This window comes from Diabrotica undecimpunctata, chromosome 9 (assembly GCF_040954645.1).
Source record: "Diabrotica undecimpunctata isolate CICGRU chromosome 9, icDiaUnde3, whole genome shotgun sequence".
Lineage (NCBI taxonomy): Eukaryota > Metazoa > Arthropoda > Insecta > Coleoptera > Chrysomelidae > Diabrotica > Diabrotica undecimpunctata.
The window spans coordinates 4,608,440-4,630,271 of NC_092811.1; the positions used below are offsets into that span (position 1 = coordinate 4,608,440).

Consider the following 21,832-nt stretch of genomic DNA (forward strand, 5'->3'; position numbering starts at 1 on the left):
AAATCTAATAATGATTGAACAAATTTTCTCATCGATAACTTTACCTCGACCCATTGTACAATCCACAAACGGCAAAAAGCTTTACAATACTACAAAATAAATGAGTGAGTAAATAAATGAGTTTGTCTATCCCTAGCCATTTTTTCATTTAGTTGGGTTATAGTGTAAATGTGGTCGATCGTCCAACTCGAAATCTCGGTTGCTGTTCCAGGTCAAGTAGTTCATATTCGTTTTGGACTAGGGTTTTCATACCTTTTTCGTATAATCCACTGAGAGTTCTGGTAACTAAGATACAGCGGTAGTTCTTACAGTCCATCATTCTTAATCCATCATTCAGCAGCGATTCCTTCTACTCCATCGGTATTGTCATAAGTTTGGCACTTATGACAGTTATTATATTTCATGTTGCTGATCCTGTTGCTTCCAAGAGAAAATTATGAACATTATAGAAACGAACTAAGAACCATAGGAAGACATTGATACCTTGTGCTTTAAATTTAATAGTGGCATATGGTTTGGATTCAACATTTTGTGAAATAAGTAAAGTTTTGATGATTATTTTAATAACGATGCAAATGACGAATCAGGGCAAAAGAACAAAATCTTCCACCCACCGGCACTGTTCATGTTAGCTTTTAGTATCATATTTGTGACGTAGACCACAGCTATTACGCCATCTTTTAAGGCTGGTCTAGTACCAACTGATTTTAAATCACTTGCTATTGCAAGTTGGCGCATGGCTTTAAAATTTTTTTTGAGCAACTCCAAATACGAAAGCCTATATTCTCTTAAATGTTTGTGTTTTTGGTCGCTTTGGGTAGCTTTGTCTTGTTGCTTTTCACTCAGATTATTACTGATTTAAGATCAGAATAAAGTTTTAAAGCAATGCTTCACCTATTGTCACATTTCGACTCTTGTTTACCACACTGAAACAACTGCAAACGACTTGAATCTTCGATTTTGATTGACTGTGAGCAAAAGTCACGTTCCCACTTTGAACACAGCTTTCTCGCTAACGAAATAGAGATTACACTAGCTTGCCATACATTTAACTCCTTCCTTATCGTATTATCTTTTTAATATTGCCTCATTATAGCCTAAGCTCTAGAGACAAAAATGATTTTAAGCATTAATTAGTGAATTTTTGAAAGCAGCACAGTGTTATGAAGTGCAATGCTTGAAATAACCTCCAAGTGTTTGCAACTCCAAACCAATTATCCGAGACGACGTACAATCATTAAAGGCTTAGACGATTTATGGCAGATGGACTTGGCTAAAATGCGATCTCATTCTCGAAATACCTTTGGACTCGTCCATAAAAGACAAAAACGGGTGAGGAGCTAACTCGGATATACTTAAACACAGTAAACGAACACCGAAAAATCTGCAGTCGGATCAGGGAACTGAATTTTACAACATTAAGTTTCAAAATTTAATGAAAAAACATAAAATAAATCACTACTCGGTTTTTACTACCATGAAAGCAGCCATAGCTGAACGCGTCATTAGAACGTTGAAATCCAAACTATACAAGTATTTCAGCTTACACGGCAAGTTACGTCTAAATACAATAATACAAAGCATTCAAAAACACGGTACAAACCATCACAAGTGAACAAAACCAATGAAAAGGAGATTTTAAAAAACAAGTTTACCAAAAGGCCAAAAACAAGGCCTTTTATGATGAAGAATTGCAGAAAACAGCCAATCCCGATATTTACTTAGTCGAAAAAGTTTTACGTCGTAAAAATAATAAAATTTACGTCAAATGGCTTGGGTTTGATGCAAAATATAATAGTTGGATTAATAATGACGTCGTCATCGTTGGTTATAATTTTTTATGGCACTTTTAAGGTGCAAAAAACGTTGTTTTGTGATTATTTTTATTTTTATTGTATCAAATTTCGCCAGTTTTAATTTTTGAAATAACTTATCAAAATTTAACTCAAAAAAGCTCACTAAATTACAAATACCACAAATTCTAATTACACTAATAATTATCGCTTACAATTCACACGGATATCGCTTACAAAAGATTACCAATACTGATAATCAAAGATCGCCTCAGCGACTTATATAACAAGAACATCTGTTCTAGAAATAGTCAGCGGCGGGACGTGGGCCGAATTCATGTGATAACACTAAATTCCAGAAGATTAATGGCGACGAAAACATGGATAGAAATGGTCTGTGGAACTGAAACATTCGACCCTCTAAAGCACAGGACCGCAATCAGGTGTGAAACAACAATATTTATCTGCTATAAAGACCGTTGCAATCCTTTGCGATAAAACTATAGTACATTCAACCAATTTACACCTCTAAACGATTAACGGGATTCGCAGAAAACCTTTCGTTGTAGTAAAAGGCACGGTAAACTGCACTGGTGTTCTTTATAATGTTTAAAACTTTACTAAATTTTAGGTATAAAATAAATATATGTGTCATTAACCCGTTGTTCATCTTCTTCTTCTTACGATGCCTATCCGTTCCGGATGTTGCCGATTAACATGGCTACCCTAACTTTGCTTGCTACTATTCTGAATAGTCGGGTTGTCGATGTATTAAACCACTTTCTCAGGTTTTGAAGCCAAGATATTCTTCTTCTCCCTGGTCCTCTCTTTCCAAATACCTTGCCCTGAAGAATAAGTTGCAACAAGCCGTATCTCTGTTCATTCCTCATAACATGTCCACGATATTCTAGTTTGCGCTCTTTGATGGTGTTAATAATCTCGCATTCCTTGCCTATTCTACATAGGACCTCAACATTAGTCACACGATCCACCCATGAAATTCTTAAAATACGTCTGTAACACCACATCTCGAATGCCTCGAGTTTTCTTAAAGAAGCTTCGGAAAGTGCCTAGGCCTCTACTCCGTTGTTCATAGTTTTGCATATTTTGTTATATATTTTTTTAAAAATATGTTAATAAAATCAATAAAACACAATAGCGAAGGCAAAAGGCAGATCATTCTTTATGCAGGAGGGAAAGAAGGCTTTATAGAAAACGCAGATTTGATTTTTTCTTCAAAATCAAAATCTGCTGATTACCATGAAAACATAAACGCAGATATGTTTGTTAAATGGCTTGAGGGGAAACTGTTACCTATTCTTCGTTCACAAATTGTTGAGAGCACGAAATATGCCTCAAACTCATAAAACGGTCGTAAATCATAGGCGTTCCTAAGGTGTTTATTCATTAAATAATAATATAATGTTTTAATACTGTTATATATAATATTGGTAATATTTTAATACTAATATATTTAGCAAAAAAACAATTAAAACTTTCACGACTAATGTTGGTTATTATATTATATTAATAAAAATAAGAATTTAACCATTAACAATTTTGTAAATAAGAATACCTTATCTCTTTGGATATTTCAATACTAATCTTCGCGTTTAATCACTTTACTAGAAAACCTGGAATTCATATCCGAAGGTACTATTCGTTCCAAGATAATTAAGATGGAATTCCCCAGATTTTTAATAATATAATTATATTCGAAACTTAACTTGAAATGGTGAAGTTATTACGAATGAAAACAATTTTTTTGTTTAGTACGTTTTTGATCGCATGTAATTTACGGCTCGTCGGTGTTTCCGCGTCTACGGCAGTAATTAGCGTCTCGAATATTTCTTTTGCGAATTATATGCAGTGCGTGAGTGATTTTTTATTCCATATACCTACGAACATATACGTACCTTTCGCTCGTGCTCGTTTTGTTGGATTGTTTGTGATGGCTTCATCATCAAGTTTTACACCGGTACTGTTGCGTACAGTCAGTAAGTCTGTCTATTCACCAAGAGAGAAGACTATTGTCCTGAATGTTCAGGATGCTCTGGTTTCTCAGAATCCCACAAACACTGTTCGCAACATAGTCGAAAGTTGTGCCAACATGACTGGCGTAGGAGAGTCAACTTTATATAGGTTCCTATCCGAAAGAAAAAAACAAGGTATAGCTAACCCAAACACAAACGAACACTTAAAGACAGGGAAAAAGCCTATTGAAATTGATGAATTTGCCAAAAATGGTATTCGAAGGAAAATTCATGAATTTTTTTTTTCAAAAAAGAAATACCAAACCTAAACAAAATTTTACAAGAAGTTAGAGACGACCCGGATTTGCCTCATATCGGACGAACTAAATTGTGGCAAGTTTTAAAAGAATTAAATTTCCGGTGGGAGAAATCAGACCGAAAATCACTTTTGATTGACCGGGAGGAGAAGATGATGTTGGAGAAGAAATTATCTAAGATTCATACAAAAATTCCGAGCTGAAGAAAGGCCCATCTTCTACCAGGATGAAACGTGGGTAAACTCAGGTCATACTCTAAAAAAAATTTGGTCAGATAAAAATATATTAAGCTCCAGGCAAGCCTTTATGGAAGGTTGGTCTACTGGTATCTCCCCACCTTCTGGTAAAGGCAGTAGATTAATAATTTCTCACTTTGGCAGTGAAAAAGGATTTGTTAAGCATGGTTTGTTGGAATTTCATTCCAAAAGCACAAAAAACTATCATGAGGAGATGACAGCTGATGTTTTCGAAAAGTATTTTGAGCAAATGATTGAACACATACCACCAAATTCAATTATAGTATTAGATAATGTACCTTATCATTCACGACTAGTAGAAAGACTTCTAAAGAATGCGTGGAAGAAACAGGATATTCTTGACTGGCTGCGGAATAAGTATCTGACTTACGAAGATGGAATGGTAAAAGCAGAACTTTTAAAAATTGCCCGGCAACACAAATCTAAGTTCAAGAAATACGTAGTTGACAAAATGGCGGAAAGGCGAAAGATCACAGTCTTTAGACTTCCCACCCTACCACTGCGAAATAAATCCAATTGAACTCATTTGGGCACAAATGAAAAGTTATGTGGCTAGAAAAAATACGTCATATAAAATACAAGCTGTACGTGAATTGTTTTACGAGTCTTTATAACATATTACAAAACAAAACTGGAAAGATGCAGTAAGACATGTAATAGAAGAAGAACAAAAAATGTGGAATCTTGATAACATAATTGATGCGACCGTAGAAATTATTAACCTAATTATTAACCCTCAAGACGACTCGGATTCCGAAGTTGATCCTATTTATTTTGAATTTGAATAGTTTTCTAATCGTAATTATATAAGGTAAGTAATAGTAGTTGTAATCGTAAGGTATTAAAGGAGAAAGGCGCAAAATGTCGCCTGTCAAAATGTTCAATGTGTTTTAAATGTATCCATTTTTTTTTCAAATCCTGAGAAAACTAAAAAGCATTTTTTAAAAATTTAAAGGCAGAATGAAATATTTATTAGAATAAATAAGAAGTTTCTTTTGCATGCAATATTTTCAATTAAAAATTATACTATATTTTCTCTTTTATTTTCACCCCTGTTACATAACATATTAAAATAAACATTGTAGAAGTTTTCAGGGACTTTCTGCCCTTAGTAATAATGTAATCTTTCATTCTGCGTTTAAATTTTTCAAAAATATTTATTAGTTTTCTCCGGATTCGAAAATAATGGATACATTTAAAACACATTGGAAATTTTGCCAGGCTACATTTGGCGCCTTTTTCCTTAATTAAATAAATGTGTCTTTTACAAATGGCAAGAAACTTTTTATTTTTGAATGAAATAAACAAGTTTTATTAAAAAATACAATTTACATAAGTACAATTAAAAAATATATTTATTTAGTTCAAATAAATGTTTCAATCATATACTCTACGACACTGGTCGTTCATGTCTAACCATTCAAAATACCCCCGTAATAGGATTATAAGGTATTGTATTCCTTCAGATATAAGGTGGGTTAGTCGAAAACGTCTTAAACCGTCAGTTTTAGGTTGGTTTTTACTATTATATCGTATTACCTATCCTCTCTGTATTTCAGTTTTCTAATTAGGGTTAAACTTGTAGTGAGCTATCAACAAATTGTGAACCGGCTATAGTCTGAGTGAATCATCAATTATCGTTTTAGGTAATGCACCTTACCATTCGGAGATTTTGGAGAAACAATCAAAACAGTCGTGGAACGTACCGAGCATAAAAAATTGGTTAGTTAAAAATAATATCAATTTTTCGGAATACGCCTTCAAATCACAGTTACTGGAAATTTCGAAACGTAATGAAAATCCAACAGTTTATATAGTTGACGAAACTGTATAAGTTATGGACATCAAGCACTACGGTTATCGCCGTATCACTGCCCGTTTAACCCCATCGAACACATCTGGGATATATTTATATATATGATAATCACGTTGGGTGGATAAAGACGATGCTGACGATGCAGTTATGGAAATGTGGCAAAAAGCTCGTAAAACTACAACTCTATAAATATGAGCCAAAACTGTAAATAAATGTGAAAAATTAATGGAGGAGTGGTGGATCTGAGAAAATAAAATTAGTGAAATTAATCCAGTGGTTCTAGATTTACATAATGACTTCTTCTTAAGGTGGCTTCTCCATTACTGAAAGTTAGCTATAACTACAGCAAATTGCTATCTATCTTGAACTGTTATTAATATCGAATGCAATTCCAAATAAAGTTCAATACCTTCGAAGTGTGCCACCAAATGGTCAAAGACTCGTCTCTGGAGAAAGTTGGAGACGAATTTTAGATAAAACATAGGTGAGAGAACACATTCCTGTCAGGAATCAATACAGAAACGAGGCAAATAGACCGAGAAGAAATTTGTAAAATATTCATTCCTACTACCATTCGCATACTACTACTACTAAGGATTTCCACAGTTTTCACTGTCTTCCTTCACTCAACCGTTTTCTCCAATTTTCCCTGTCATTCCAGTCTCCATCTCGCAGGGTTCTTTTCTCCATAGCCTCGTCGATTTCATCTCTGAATGACCTTCGGGGTCTTCCTCTCTTTCTTCTTCCAATCGGGCTCCATTCTGTGATTTTGTTTATCCAGCGTCCTCTGTCCGCTCTTCTGACGTGGCCGTACCAGGATAGTCTCTTCTCCTCTATATAGTCGATTATGTCTGATTGCACTCCCATTCTCCGCTTAATCTCTGCGTTTTCAATTCTGTCTCTTTTTGTAAGTCTACAGCTTCTCCTCAGGAACTCCATTTCTACTGCTCTTATTCTACCTCTATTTCTCTTGTTTATTATCCAGTTTTCGGACCCATATGTCAGGATACTTCTTGTCAGGGTATTATATATTCTCTTTTTTGTCTTTATCGTAATGTTCTTATCCCACAACACTGAGTTTAGTTGTCTTATACAGTTTCTTGTTTGTCTCAGTCTGTTGTTTATATCTTCTTCTGTTGTTCCCTGGTTCGATATTATGGTTCCTAAATACTTGAATTTATCTGTTCCATTTATTTGTCTTCCCTCGTCTATCTCTAGGTTTCTCATATCCTTGTTTTCTGTTGTTAGTTATTCATTTTTCTCTAAGTTTATTTCCATTCCGTTGTTTTTATATTCTTCTTCTAGTTTTCTGAGCATAAAGCTGAGATCTTCTTCATTCGCATTCATCATGTATTAATCACTGTCAACAAATCATTCCTCTTCTTTCTATTATCATTACTGTATCGTCTGAAAATCCTACGTTTCCTTTCCAATTTTCATCTCCCCCTGTTGTTCCCACAAGTTTTAACTGTAAATATTTAAAATATTAAAACATTAAAGTTTAAAATTTGTTTCACGTTTGAAAAATTCCATTGTGCTGCAAATGCTTTTAACAAACCATCATTAAAAAGGCTATAAATTTTAAAATAACTTATTTAGAGGTGAAAATTTTTATAAATGGTTGAACATGACCAATGTTCATTACCATATTTTGTGTCTGAAACAATATTTATTCACTGTAACGAATATTTAATGTATTTGTCAGGTACGGTAAAAACAATTCTTTATTACCTTCGTTTTAGTGATTAGTTTTAGACACATTTACTTAATTAATGTGTTAAGCTTTACTTGGCATAATTGACGGAAAGAGCAACAAAAATGGACCATGAATTCTGATATACTGAATATACAGGGAATCGGAAAGAAATGATCCGAACAATTAATAAGGATATTTTTCCAAAGATTTTGAAACAAATATTATTTCTAAAAAAATTTATAACCCACAGTATGATGGAGATATGTAGATGATGTATTCTCAATATGGCGTCAAGGATCAAAGTTATTGGACGCATTCCTGAATGATATAAACGATAAAGAAGAGACAATAACATTTACTATGGAAGAGGAATATAATAACACACTACATTTCCTGGATGCTTTAATCTCTAAGAACGATACTGGATATGAGTCTCAGGTGTATAGAAAATCAACACACACCAACAAATATCTAAATTACAAATGAAATCACATCAATATTAAAAAGGGAATCATTAAATCATTATACGATAGAGCCAAAATTACTTGTTCTAACGAAAATTCAGTCTTAGAGGATAAAACATTTGTTGACATCTGTTTTATTAAAAAATGATTATTCTTTGTCGTTTATAAATAAGGAAAATTCAAGAATAGGCCGAATTGAATAGAACAACTTAGAACGGGATGATGCAGCATCCACAATGAATAATACGAGTAAAATAACAATACCATACATAAAAGGATTATCAGAAAAACTTAAAACGATAGGAAACAAATTCAACATTTCAACAACATTCAAAACAACAAACACATTGAGATTTATTTTATCCAAAACTAAACCTAACAATGAACAAGAAAGAACAAAGAATTCTATTTAATAAAATACCTTTAACAGCATCATTTTTATTTAAGTGAAACATCAGGATCATTAAGTGTTAGAAGAACTGTTAGAATAAGAGAAATACCACAATACCACCACTATCTGAGCCCCAGCTCGATAGCCTGTACTACCCAAAACCAAAATCGCACACTCGCAACTGACTTTATTCCCACCCCCCAAGCTCCACAAAAAAAAACGAGCAGCCCTTCCTTAAAGAAGCGCATACATCCTGATCTTGAATTTTAGTCATAGGAGAAATTTATTAAAACAACAAATCTGGAGCTGTAGGTTAAACTGAGATGAGTCGGAAGAATTAAATGAAGGATATGGGAGACAAAGTTAAAGTATTTAATAACAAAACGAACAAAGATTATTGCATGCAGTAGTATCAGGGTGGGATGGGAGTAGTGGAAGGAAGCAATTAGTGTGACGTGTGATAGAAAAATTCCGATGAAACTCAAAGGAAAATTCTATAAATCTGTCATAAGACCAGCTATGATGAATAAGTGGAGTGACAAATAGAAACCATAGAAACTTATGAAGAAATGTAATTAAAAAACCGAACCCACAGAGGAATAAAGTCAAACAGGATGATCATGATTATGATTCTGTCTGCACACGCGGCCTAACCAGTCAAGTTATCTCCTTTCTATAATTTAATTTTCCTTATTTAACCTTTGAAATAAGACTTTATTGAACATACTGATGTTCCGTCTCTCTACACATATTTTTCTTATTAATTTTTTTATTATTATTATTTTGTTTATATTTAGTTTAATTGACATGTGTGTGTGTGTGTTTACATATGTAACCTAACATATCGCAGCCGCCTTCATCATCATCAGTGGCATTACAGCTCGTTATGAGCCAAAGGCTTCTTCAGAACAATCTTCCATTCGCCCCTGTGTCTGGCAACTCTTCTCCATGCTTGAACTTCGATGGATTTTAGATTATCGTCTAAGTTATCTTGATACCTAAGTTTTGATCTTCCTCTGACTCGTCTTCCCACTGGTCCTCTTCGGTAGAAAATTTTTCTGATCGTTGCATCTTCATCTCACCTAATTACATGTCCTATCCATCGAAGGCGTGCTAATTTAATACATTTTACAACGTCAGGTTCCCCAAAACTTCTGTATAACTCATAAGTTGTAGCGCCTACGCCACAAACCCTGTTCTTGGACTCCTCCATATATTTTCCTTAGAATTTTTCTCTCGAAACGTTTATGGAATTCTTGGTCGTTCTGTGTAAGTGACCACGTTTCTGACCCGTATGTTAACACTGGCCTTATTAGTGTTTTATATATGGTAACTTTAATTTTTCTGGGTAGTTTTGGGACCATCTGTTTCCTCAAGCCATAATAGCACTTATTAGCAAGCATTATTATTCTTTTAATTTCTTCGCTGACATTGTTGTCTTTGGTCAGCAGCGAGCCCAGGTAGACTAAGGTGTTCTCATCTTCCAGTTCCAGATCATCAATTAATAGTCTAGGTATCTGGTTGCCTGATCTAGTACAATACATATATTTGGTTTTCTGTGCGTTTATTTTTAATCCCATTCTCAGTGCAGACGCCCTTAGTGATCGAAATGCTTCGATCAGAGATTCTGCGGACCTAGCAATAAAGTCTATGTCATCTGCATATCCGACCACTTGTACAGATTTATTAAATATGGTGCCATTCGTATTAATATACTTATAAGAAATCTATTCGGTCCTGCAGACAGAGCTTAATATTCGTGTAACCAGTGCGAGGCAAGGCAAGCTGTTAATGCTCCCTCCGTGTGAGAGAGAAGTAATACTTCAGTTTTTATACAACCCGCCACCCAGTGTGATTCGGCGCCCCCAAACCACAAGATTCCACAGCTCCAGCGCAATGGAGAGAGAAAGGAATCATTCATCATCTGTCAAATAAACATTTGTCAGATCTATTGACTAATATCGATAATAATCAACTTGATGCATTCACATCTCTCTGAATGAGAGAAACAATAGTTTTCCATTTGATTATGGATATTTGTCCTGCGGCAATAGTGTTAATAGATTAAATCAATAGCTTCTTCAGTAATTTCAGAGAGCAAGCAAGAATTATCATTTCTACGATTCACACCAACTGTTGCATTGAAATTCTTATCTCTACTCCATTAAGATGTGAGAGTGTAGGTGGTATTCAAATTTTGCCACAATGCAAAATGTTCTTTCCGTCTGGGAAGCAAATTACCCGCACGTATTTTCTTAACGGTGCCAAACGAATCGAAATGATGAAAAGTTCTCGGGTCTATATAGTTATTACGGCAACACAATATGAGGCTGCGGTTCAAGTCGGAGTATGTTTTATTGTAATTTAGAAAGTGACGAAATGGATACATAAATAATTATATCAACAATATATTGTTAATTAAAAATGAGCTTTCGATATTATTTACAATAGTAGGAAACTAGATAAGTAAATCTAGAACAAGCACGTCTAAGAGATACATGAATTTGACCGATAATTGATTCATCTCCGATTCGTTTCGAATATAGGTACCACATTTTGAAGTTTTTTCGGTAGTATCAAAATACACCATTTTTCCTTAAATTTGATCAACAAAAAATGAGTTGTTTGCTATGGCCCATAAAGGTGATAAAAGGTGAAATAACATCTAACAAAAATGAAATCCTTACAAAAACAAAATGGAAGAGAGAAAGAAAAACAAGGAAAATAGGAAAAGCAAATCAAGAAAAATAGATGTGTGGCTTTCATCAGAAAATGTGAATCTGGATAGAATAGAATGAATGAATAGAATGACAAGGTGATACGTTATCACCTAAATTTTTCATATCGGCTCTAGAAAAAGCGATCAAAACCCTCGATTGGGATGACAAAGGAATAAATGTGGACGGAGAGATGCTACACCATCTAAGCTACGCAGACGTACCTTAGATGGTGTAGCATCTCTCTCTGCGATCCAGATTGCAGACGATTTGGGACAAACAAAGAAAATGTTGGAAGAACTTAGTACAGCCTGTCATAAAATAGGTTTAAAAATGAACATGGCAAAAACAAAATATATGACCAACTTAGTACCAAGTAAACACCTTGAAATACAAAATGAAGAAATAGAACTGGTAGACAAATATACACTCGCGATCATAAAATCCGGGTCACCTTGAAAATCACCGATATTCCATTTTTAACGAGCTTTATCGTAAATAATAATAACACAAATACAAACTAATGCATGTTTCTGAGAATTGTTGCGGTTTCCTTTGTAACAAAGAATTCCAATAGTGCCGATTTCGCGGTAAAGTGCACACTTCCCAAAATGAACGCTACCTGTAACTCCGCTTGTTTTAAATGTCTCGTTTGTACTTCGCCTTTCTGTTCAAATGCAACGGACAAACATTTATTATTGCCACCATTAGTGTTTATTAGTGCCATTATTAGTGTTTATTTTTTGAGAAAAATGCCTTTGACTGTTTGAAACGGCACAAATTGTTGCACTTGTGGAAGACGGTCACACTCAACGGCAAGTCGCAAGAACTGTTGGCGTAAGCCTTTCTACGGTTCAACGAGTGCTTCAACGCTTTCAGGAGGCAAGTTTGCTAACCAGGCGAAATGGCTCTGAACGAAGAACGACCAAGGCACTAGATGACCGTTTCCTTGTGTTTCAGGCTTTACGAAACCGGACCTCAACTGCGGTTATGCATCAAAATCGTCTAGAGGAAGTACGAAATCGCAATTTTAGTGTTGCAACAGTCAGAAGAAGACTTCGTTCTTCTTGACTATCTTCTCGGGTAATGGCTAGAGGACCGCCACTTCGCTGGGTGCCTCGAGTTGCACGACTAGCTTTTGCTCGACAATACGCGCATTGGGGAATTAACGATTGGAGCAAAGTGTTATTCTCAGATGAATCCCGTTTCTGCCTAACTGGATCCGATGGACGTGTAAGAGTTTGGAGGAGAACCGGTGAACGATTTTCACAAGCTAGCATTGCTCCAAGAATGCCATTTGGTGGAGGCTCGGTTATGGCTTGGGGAGGTATATCTTCCGACTTCCACACAGAATTACCCTTCATCGAAAATGGGTCCCTAACTGCACGAAGGTACATTACGGAGATTCCGGAAGAACATGTTATGCCCAACATGGCAGGGCTTGGAGAAAACGCCGTTTTTATGCAGGACAACGTGCGACCGCACGTTGCCAGGATCAGTATGTAATACTTGGACGAAGTTGGAATTACGAGGGTACCCTGGCCAGCTAGGTCTCCGGACCTGAATCCCATCGAACAACTTTAGAACGATTTGAAAAAACGTATTCAAACCCATACACCTCCTCCTAACAACGCACAGGAGCTTAAGTTGTTAGTGAGAGAGTGGAATAACATACCACAACATGTAATCCGGAGAAAAATTGAGAGTATGCCCCGTCGTCTGCAAGAGGTTATTAGAGCAAGGGGAGGCAATACACGATATTGGTCATTGAAATTTCACTGATTTTTTACCACGTTCTGTATTTTCCATTTTTTTTCGTATGTGTGTTTTATCAACAATTTGATTTGTTTTCTGTTTTTTTTCAAGTTTTTTTCAATAAATACAATAAAAAACCATTTTTTTTCTTTCAAAACAAACATTGATGACAAATAAAAAATACATTAGCCAAAAAAAAAGGTAATTACTGCACCAGAGGCAAAAATATTTAAGAAACTTGAAATTTCCAAGATGACCCAGATTTTATGATCGCGAGTGTATATATCTGGGTCATGAAATTAAGATAAGTAAGGACAATCAAACAACCGAAGTATCCAGAAGAATAATACAAGGATGGGCAGCATACGGAGCTCTTAGAAACGTTTTTAAGAGTGACATCCCAACTGATATGAAGAAAAAAGTTTTCGACCAATGCGTGCTACCGGTGATGACCTATGGTGCAAAAACATTATCGCTCACAAAGAAAAACGCACAAAAACTAAGAGTAGCGCAGAGAAGAATGGAGCGATCAATGATAGGGGCCACTCTGCGAGACAGGATTAGAAACGAAGATCTACGAGGTAAGACCAAAGTCATAGACGTCATTGAAAGAAGCTGTAACTTGAAATGGAAATGGGCTGGACACGTTGCCAGAATGAAGGACGGAAGATGGACTCGAAAACTAGTTGAATGGAGACCAAAAGCCGATAAACGTAGCAGAGGAAGACCACCAACACGATGGCAAGACGACTTACGAAATACAACAAAAAACACTGGATACAGGAAGCACAAGATAGAACACTTTGGAGACAAACAGGGGAGGCCTATGTCCAGCAGTGGGTTGAGAGAGGCTAATGATGATGATGATTTAATAAGTTTTAGATAGACTACTCTCTAGTACTTGGAGATATATTCAGTATTCAGTGACAAAGATGTTGGATGAGAATAAAAAGTGCATATTGGAAAAAGATTCAGAAGAAGTAGAGGAGAATAGAGAGTTGACAGAAAGAAACGAAAGTTCATTAAGAAGAAAGAAAGGTAGAACTTGAAAAACTAGTAATTGAGGGAAATTTGGGTTTTCATGAAGAATTGTACTGAGAGATTAACATAATATGGGAGCAATCGGACAAAGAAGAAAAAAAAATAATCGGCGGAGAAGGAATGAAAAAAGAAATATTATCACAGTCGGGAATTTTTTTCATTTTTAAAGGTGTTTTTGAAAATTCTGAGCCTTTTATTAATTCACCATCTTCCGAGAAACAATGAGAATACAATTTTGCGAAATAATGATGGATAACAGCCACCGAAACCCTCTCTTGGTTCAAAATATTTTCTGATGAGGCTACATTCAAATTAAATTGCGAGGTCAACCCTCAAAGTGTAGATACTTGGCAAAAGAAAACTCCAACTGGATGCGGGAACATCATACACAATACCCGCAAAAGGTAAACGTATGGGCTGGTATTGTAAGAAATAAAATCATTGGAACCTACTATTTCGAAGGTAATTTAAATGGGCCAGCATACCTTCAGTTTTTAAGTGGGTATCTGATACCTACTTTAGTTAATTTATTCCCCAGTATAATCAATCTTGGAGGTTTTGATAAAAGTTTATGGTTTCAACAGGATGGTGCGTCTCCGCATTATGCTTTAGATGTTCGAAGGTACCTAAACGAAATTTTTCCGAACACGTGGATTGGAAGACGTCGACATATTGAATGGCCAACGAGGTCGCCAGACCTCAATCCTTTGGATTATTTTATGTGGAGTCATTTAAAGAATGTTGTTTATAAAACGGAACCTGCCAATATTGGAGACTTAAAAACAAGCATTCATAAAGAAATAAACATAATTTCTCAAGAAACCATAAACAAGGTTCTACAAGAATTTGTACAACGTTTGGGTTACTGTCAAATACAACAAGGGCTACAATTCGAACATTTAAGATCCTGTATTAATTACTGGATTAATTTCAAGTTATTTATTATAATTTATTTATAATTTATTAATATTATAAATCAACAAAAACTAATTTTCTAAGCGCATATCTTTCAAACTATATCCGTTAGACCCCCAGTATTATACTTTTTATACTTTTTTGAAATCAGCTCATTTTTATCGATCTAAAAATGTCCTAAAATACAGGCGGTCATATTTAAAACAAGAACTGATGACGTCATCACTGTAATATGTATCACCTTGTATAATGAACTTTTATTGTCAAATGTAGAACATTAAATTTAAAAATCGACTTGTTTTTAGATTTTCTTAAAAAGGCTTTTCATTTAGGAAATATCGAATTTATTCCATACTTTACAAGCACACTGTATACAGAGTTTATATCCCCATAGTTTATCTGGATAAATATATGTGACCACTCAGATAATAACTAACGGAGATTATAGTATATTTCACGCCTTTTCAAATGTTTTCAAATTTTTCAAAATTTTTTTCAAATTGTTTTTCGGAAACGGTTACAGTAATATATTGTTTCTTGGCGTAAAACTTCAGCAATAAATTAACAATCAATTCATTGCGGTTCACTTTTCTAGTTTCATCGTTTTTGGCCGATATCTCGATTTTTCCAGGGATGAAAAATGATTATGCTAAATTAACAGATATACTGCTGTACACTGGGCCAGGATTTAAATGCCGCCTACTAGAGCATTTCACTTTAGCGAAATGAGTAACGCAAAATATTAATTACACATACTGATTATTGTTAATTATAGTAATAAAGGACCTCCTTCTTAAGTCCTTTGAATTATATTTCCCATGGATACATATTGCAAAAATATCTATCTTATCTACATCTAACATAACTACAAAACATTTTTCGGATCATGTATGTATTATACTTCAATGATTAAATAATAAAATTTGGTATCTGGTATCTAAGTATCAGTTTGATATGCAAAGCTAGCAGATAAGAATGCAATCAAAGATATGGAGCGTATAAATATTAATACAAATGAAACAATTCTTTGTCAAATGAATATAAATAGACATTTTCAATTTTAATCTCAAATACTGATATTAGGTCAAGAAATATCGGAAAAACTACTAGTCTAGCTGATGATTTCAACAGTTTTCACTGTAGTCCTCTTCACAATCATCTTCTTCAGTTCTATCCATCTCGCAGGTTTCTTCTTTCTATTGTCATATCTAATTTATCTCTAAAATATCTTCAAGGTGTTCCTATCTTTCTTATTCCCATCAGACTCCAATCTGTAATTTTATTTCTACAGCTGTCTTTGTTATACTTCTATATTGTCCAGAAAATAGCTTTTTTCTTGTTCTAATTATTTTATTTTCCTTATAATTCAAATATTCTTTTCCATTGTGTTTTACTTGGTTTCTGAAGGGTTAACTTGTTATTTTACTCTTTATTATCATTCGTTATGTCTCTTGGTAGCTCTAATTCTTTATATTCCGTGGTTTCCTCTTGCAGCTGTTGACAATCAGGATTCCTTTTAAGGTTTTATTGATATTAACCCTACAGAGCATACGTTGGGCCTATCAGGCCTATGACGTTTTATTTTTCGCTATAAAATGCACCAGTTTATATCTACAATTTTTATGTTCAGTGTATAGGGGGTGCTGTGGGCCTGACAAGCCTAACATATTTATTCGCGTTACTTGTTTGACGAATAAAGTACTTACCACGTATTTTACGTTTTACAACGTTCTTCTGTCGTAAGGAAATAATTGCCGTTTTTTTAATTTTACTAATTTAAAATTTCTAAAGGTGAGGTTTATAGCTGTTGTATCATATTGAGGTTATAATTTTGTATTATTATTATTTAGATTAAAATGGATAATTACGAGGAAGAAGTACAGAAACTACAAAAGCTATATGAGGAGGTACCCACAGATGTAGAGAATATAGACGATGATAATGACTCGGTGGCAGATCCTGATTATTTTGATGTCTGCGATCGCCGATCATAAGACAGACTCAGAAGAGGACATTAAAGGTGAAGCACATGTAGAAAATGAAGACAGCCAACCAGGTGAGAGTTTTCCTTTTTGTTTTCGTGGGAAAGATATCACGAAATGAAAAAAGAATATCCTCGTAAAAACTTTTGCACTAGGCACGAAAATATAATAACCCATATTCCTGGCGTGAAACTCTATGCCAGAAATTCAAAAACACCCTTAGAATGCTGGTTAGAACTATTAAGCGAAGATCTCGCATTGTACATACTACAAATATTTATATACGCCAAGTAACAAATAACAAAGTTTCTGATTAACAGAAAAAAACCAACGACTTTGAATGAAATTCAAGCTGTTATCGGAACGTATTCTGAAATTCATAAGATTGGATGATGTAACCACAAGAGAAGAAAGAAAAGAAGTAGACAAGATCACTGCTATTAGAAACATTTTTGAACTGTTCAGTAATAATTGTCAAATATCAAATAGCGCTGGTGAGTATGTGACACTGGATGGTATGTTGTGGGCCTTCCGTGGCAGGTGCAGTTTCCGTATGTATATTCCCAACAAACCAGCAAAATAAGGGGTATCAAAGTTTTTTATTTAATAGACTCCAGAACTTATTACACCGTCAAGGTGTGCACCTGGAACCAGGGTTTACTGGAATTGGAATAATGAACTGAATGAACTGTACGGAAAAATAAGAAACAGATATCACCGGCATTCATTCAACCTAAAAATAGAGACATACATTCAGCATTATTTGGCTTTACCGAAAAACAAACAGCCACCAAAAGTTAGTATAGACACATATTCAATACTGAGTTTAACATCGGCTTTTTGCACCGAAAAAAAATCAGTGTCTCACTTGTAATCTACATACCACTAAAGCAGAGAAAGACCAAATAGAAAAGGAACATGCTTTACATATTGCGATCATACGGATGTGAATCTAGGACCCTACGACAAGCGGAAAAAAGAAAAATTTACGTGGACTAACCGCTGGACAAATATTTTAATTTTAAATGAGCGAAAAGTTAGCAAACGGCTATCCAGCAAAGTTTCATCTCCAACGATTAAGATACTTTGAACATGTTAGGAGAGCAGACACAGAAAATATGGAAAGACTTATCACCAAGGAAAGGCAGAAAGTCACAAGGAAGATCTCCAACAAGATCGATCGATCAAATTATAGGCATATGCAAAAGACATATGCATGAGTTAAAAGAAATGACCAGAGACAAAGAGAGAGAGAGAGAGATTTCTAAGAAAACAGCAACAGTTGTAACTGCCTGTTTTGATTTGCAAAAAATATTAACTACACTCCAATCAGAGGTATCATTGTTTTATTATAAAAGGAAATTTAAAGAGAATAATTTTACTATCCTAAATATTGGATATGTGAAAGGTTATTGCTATGCAAATGTTATAAACTCTTTTATAATTTGTAAATGCTCATTTTGTAATAAATAAATCAAACAGATATTACTTTATTTACTTCTTGTTAGTATGTTAAGTATGATGTGAATTCTTAGATACGTGTTTGAGTAAAAAAATCACGTTAAGGTAAAATCAATAAAAAACTAAAAAAACGTAATAATAATCTCTTTATTTTGATATATTAGTTACCAGTTAAGTAATGCATTTAATCAAAGAAACATACTTTGTTGAAATATCATTGTATAAACCACTTAAAATTTTAACAAATCTTCACCTAAAATTCTTGAATAATTTGGTATTGTAACTCGATCTAAATCAGGACCAGTAATTTTAATAACAATGAGGATACGTGAAAGTGAAAAGCTAAGGAAAAGTTATAAACTAAGCAAAAATGCAATACAATGTTTTTCAGATCAGGTGTCGATATAGTGATAGCCAATCTTTGTAGGTCTAAGTCCTTCTTTTCTTCAGATATAGAAGGGAAGAAAGATAGTCATGGTTAACGTACATAAAACAAAACTAGACACTAAATTAACAAAACAATACAAATTAGAAATAGATATAAATAATATTTCTTTGCAGAAATATGATGATAAATAGTAAATGGTAATGGTTTCAATTAATAATTTCTTTCTTATATCTATACTTTAAAACAGTTGTGCAAAGACTTACCTGAATGTCATTTTTGATTCCCAAATTTTGAACACCTGATTTATTATTGTCAAGCTTTTGATTCTCCTCCTCATCGTCGACCCCATTCCTAACTTCCATCTCGTTCTTTTCAGTTTCGGGCATACTATCACTTTCCAGATGGTCCTCCTCGACAGATTCTTTGGCAGAATCCCTATCATTGTCGTCACTGACTTTTTCACTACTACTAGAAGATTTTGATGATACAGAAAGGTTTTTGATGAGCGAAGCACTCAGAACTTCGATGCTGACACCTTTGCCGTTGGGTCGTATTTCAAGCTCTTCAGATTGTCTGCTAGTGCCAGCAACAGAGCTGGAGTCTCTGTTGGAATTGATCGAACTTACACTAGAAGATAAACTACCACTGCTTTTGCCAAGAAGGTTAGATTTATTGGTGGGTTTAGGTTTGCGGAAAGAGATTAAGGAAGAGCTTAATTTCACAGGTTTTTCCTTTTTCGGTCCTTCGAAGTCGATAACCATAGAAAATATGTTCTTCTTGGCGGATGTATTAGGTGGTGAAGCCGGACTTTCGGTGACATCGCTCAAATCTACGTAAAAACCTAAAGGAGACTTCCTAGATGCCTCGGTTTCTTCAGAATCTAGCTGGACTATTGAGTTATAAGGGGTGCTAGTCTCAGGAAATTGGGGTACGTTTAAGGTGGTCGAAGAGTAAGAGAAATGACCGTCATGGGGAATTTGCACCATCGAGAAATGGGGTACCGCAGTTTGAAACAGCACAGAAGCCTGTCTTCTCTCATCTGTTCTACGTTGGTCAACAACCTCAGAGTCGTCAGACAAACTGGCAGCATCAATAAAACAACCGCTAAGCAATTGCTGGTTGTGAAGTTGTTTTTGTTCCTTGGTGCGACTCCTGCGGTCTTCATCACTGCCCAGTCCCGAATCCATATCACTTTTCACATGCTTTCTATTCATCGAGGGTAGCTCACTCGCGACCTACTAATACTATTACCTATATTTTGATTTGATCATCAATAAATACATGAAAATAAGGCTCTGCGACACCTACAATACGAATTTAACTCTAAGCGGGATCGAGTTTAATTCATCGTCTACGAAAGATTTGTTGATTAATTCGGTTGCTAGATACGGTTTACGCGATTCGATCATTGATAAATAAATACAGCGACGAGACCGAAATGAAACAATTCGACACCGAACAGGTTTCCTGTCAAATAAGGGCAAACATACGAATGCGACTGCGTGAGCTTTGAATACGGTCTGTAACAGAGAAGTGGGAAAGAGTAGCGGTGTTGCCGTGTCATATGTTACTGTCGGCCAATACAACTCTTTAATTAAAACTTGTGGAGACTAATTCAGTAAAATTAGTTGGAAATGTAAAATTTTTAAAAATATTTTAGGTAAAATCAATACAGGATAGCTAGACAGTCACACTTTTACATTTTTATACAGAGTGTTTCACCGCGAGTTTACACTATCTGTTTATCGGAAACTACTACGATATTTATGAAAATTGGTTTATGGAGATTACAAGTTATGACAAACTTAAACAAAATACTATACAGAATTTGTATAAAAGAATTTGTAATAAAGTATCATAAGTCAAAACTTCAATTTTTTTGTGTTATTCATCTTTTTCTTTTAATTTTGACAGATAGAGAGATCCATTTACAAATGTAATGTCTTCAAAACTTTTGCACACAAAAAATAGGTAAGGTTTTTTCAGGAATTTGCATCGAAATCGAATTTCTAAATACATGGTGTTCACAAATGATAGGCCATTTCCTTAAACTTCAAACCATAGTCAAACCAAGACATTAATTTTAAATAAAACATCTTGTATTTTATAATTTTAACAAAAAAAGAGAATTCAGTTGTCTTTCAAATAGTATATTGGTTTCCTATACCTATAGTTAATACTTTTGGAAATAATTCTGAATCTGAATAGCTACCAAAAGGGCCAAACTCTATTTTCGTTGTTTTGAGTAATAATCAATATAAGTTTCAGGAAAAGTAAAATGTCAGTTTTAAATTTAGGTAAAATAGATTTTTGATTCGTCTTCTTCTTCTTCAGCCTTAAGTAATCCAAATTTGGACATAGGCCTTCCCCCAAATCAATCCAGTGTTTTCTATTTTCGCCACTCGCTTCCAGTTGTGTCCTCCGATCTTCTTAATGTCATCAGCCATCTCATTTGTGGTCTTCCTCTGCTTCTCTTTCCTAACCATGGCCTCCACTATTGTATTTCGTGGTTCCATCTCTTATCCTTCAGTCGAGCATTGTGTCCTGCGAAGCTACATTTTAATTTGGCAGCATGTTCTCCTGCGTCTTTTACTTTGGTTTTGCTTCTAATCCATTTGTTTGTTTGTCTATAAGTCTCACCCCGAGCATTGATCTTTCTATCGCTCTTTGTGCTTTTACTATTTTATCCATATTGGACTTGGTGAGTGTCCACGTCTGTGAACCATACGTGAGTGTAGGGAGGATTCACTGATCGTAAATTCTGGTTTTCAAATACTATTCTATTTTAGTGCTTTTCAAGATCCAACTCAGTTTTCCAAATCCTGCCCACGCTAACCTTATTATTCTGGTAATTTCGGCAGTTTGA

The 21,832-nt window shown here is 34.8% G+C and overlaps 1 protein-coding gene across 1 annotated transcript in view; it reads right to left on the reverse strand.

The window, feature by feature from the left end:
- LOC140449419 (uncharacterized) overlaps window positions 1-20,446 on the reverse strand; it is a 145,892-nt gene extending 125,446 nt beyond the window's left edge. The window contains exon 1 of the mRNA XM_072542583.1: window positions 19,230-20,446. Coding sequence (XP_072398684.1) covers window positions 19,230-20,180 — 951 coding nt within the window. The 5' untranslated portion in view covers window positions 20,181-20,446. The remainder of the gene's footprint in view (window positions 1-19,229) is intronic.
- Window positions 20,447-21,832: the final 1,386 nt, after the last annotated feature.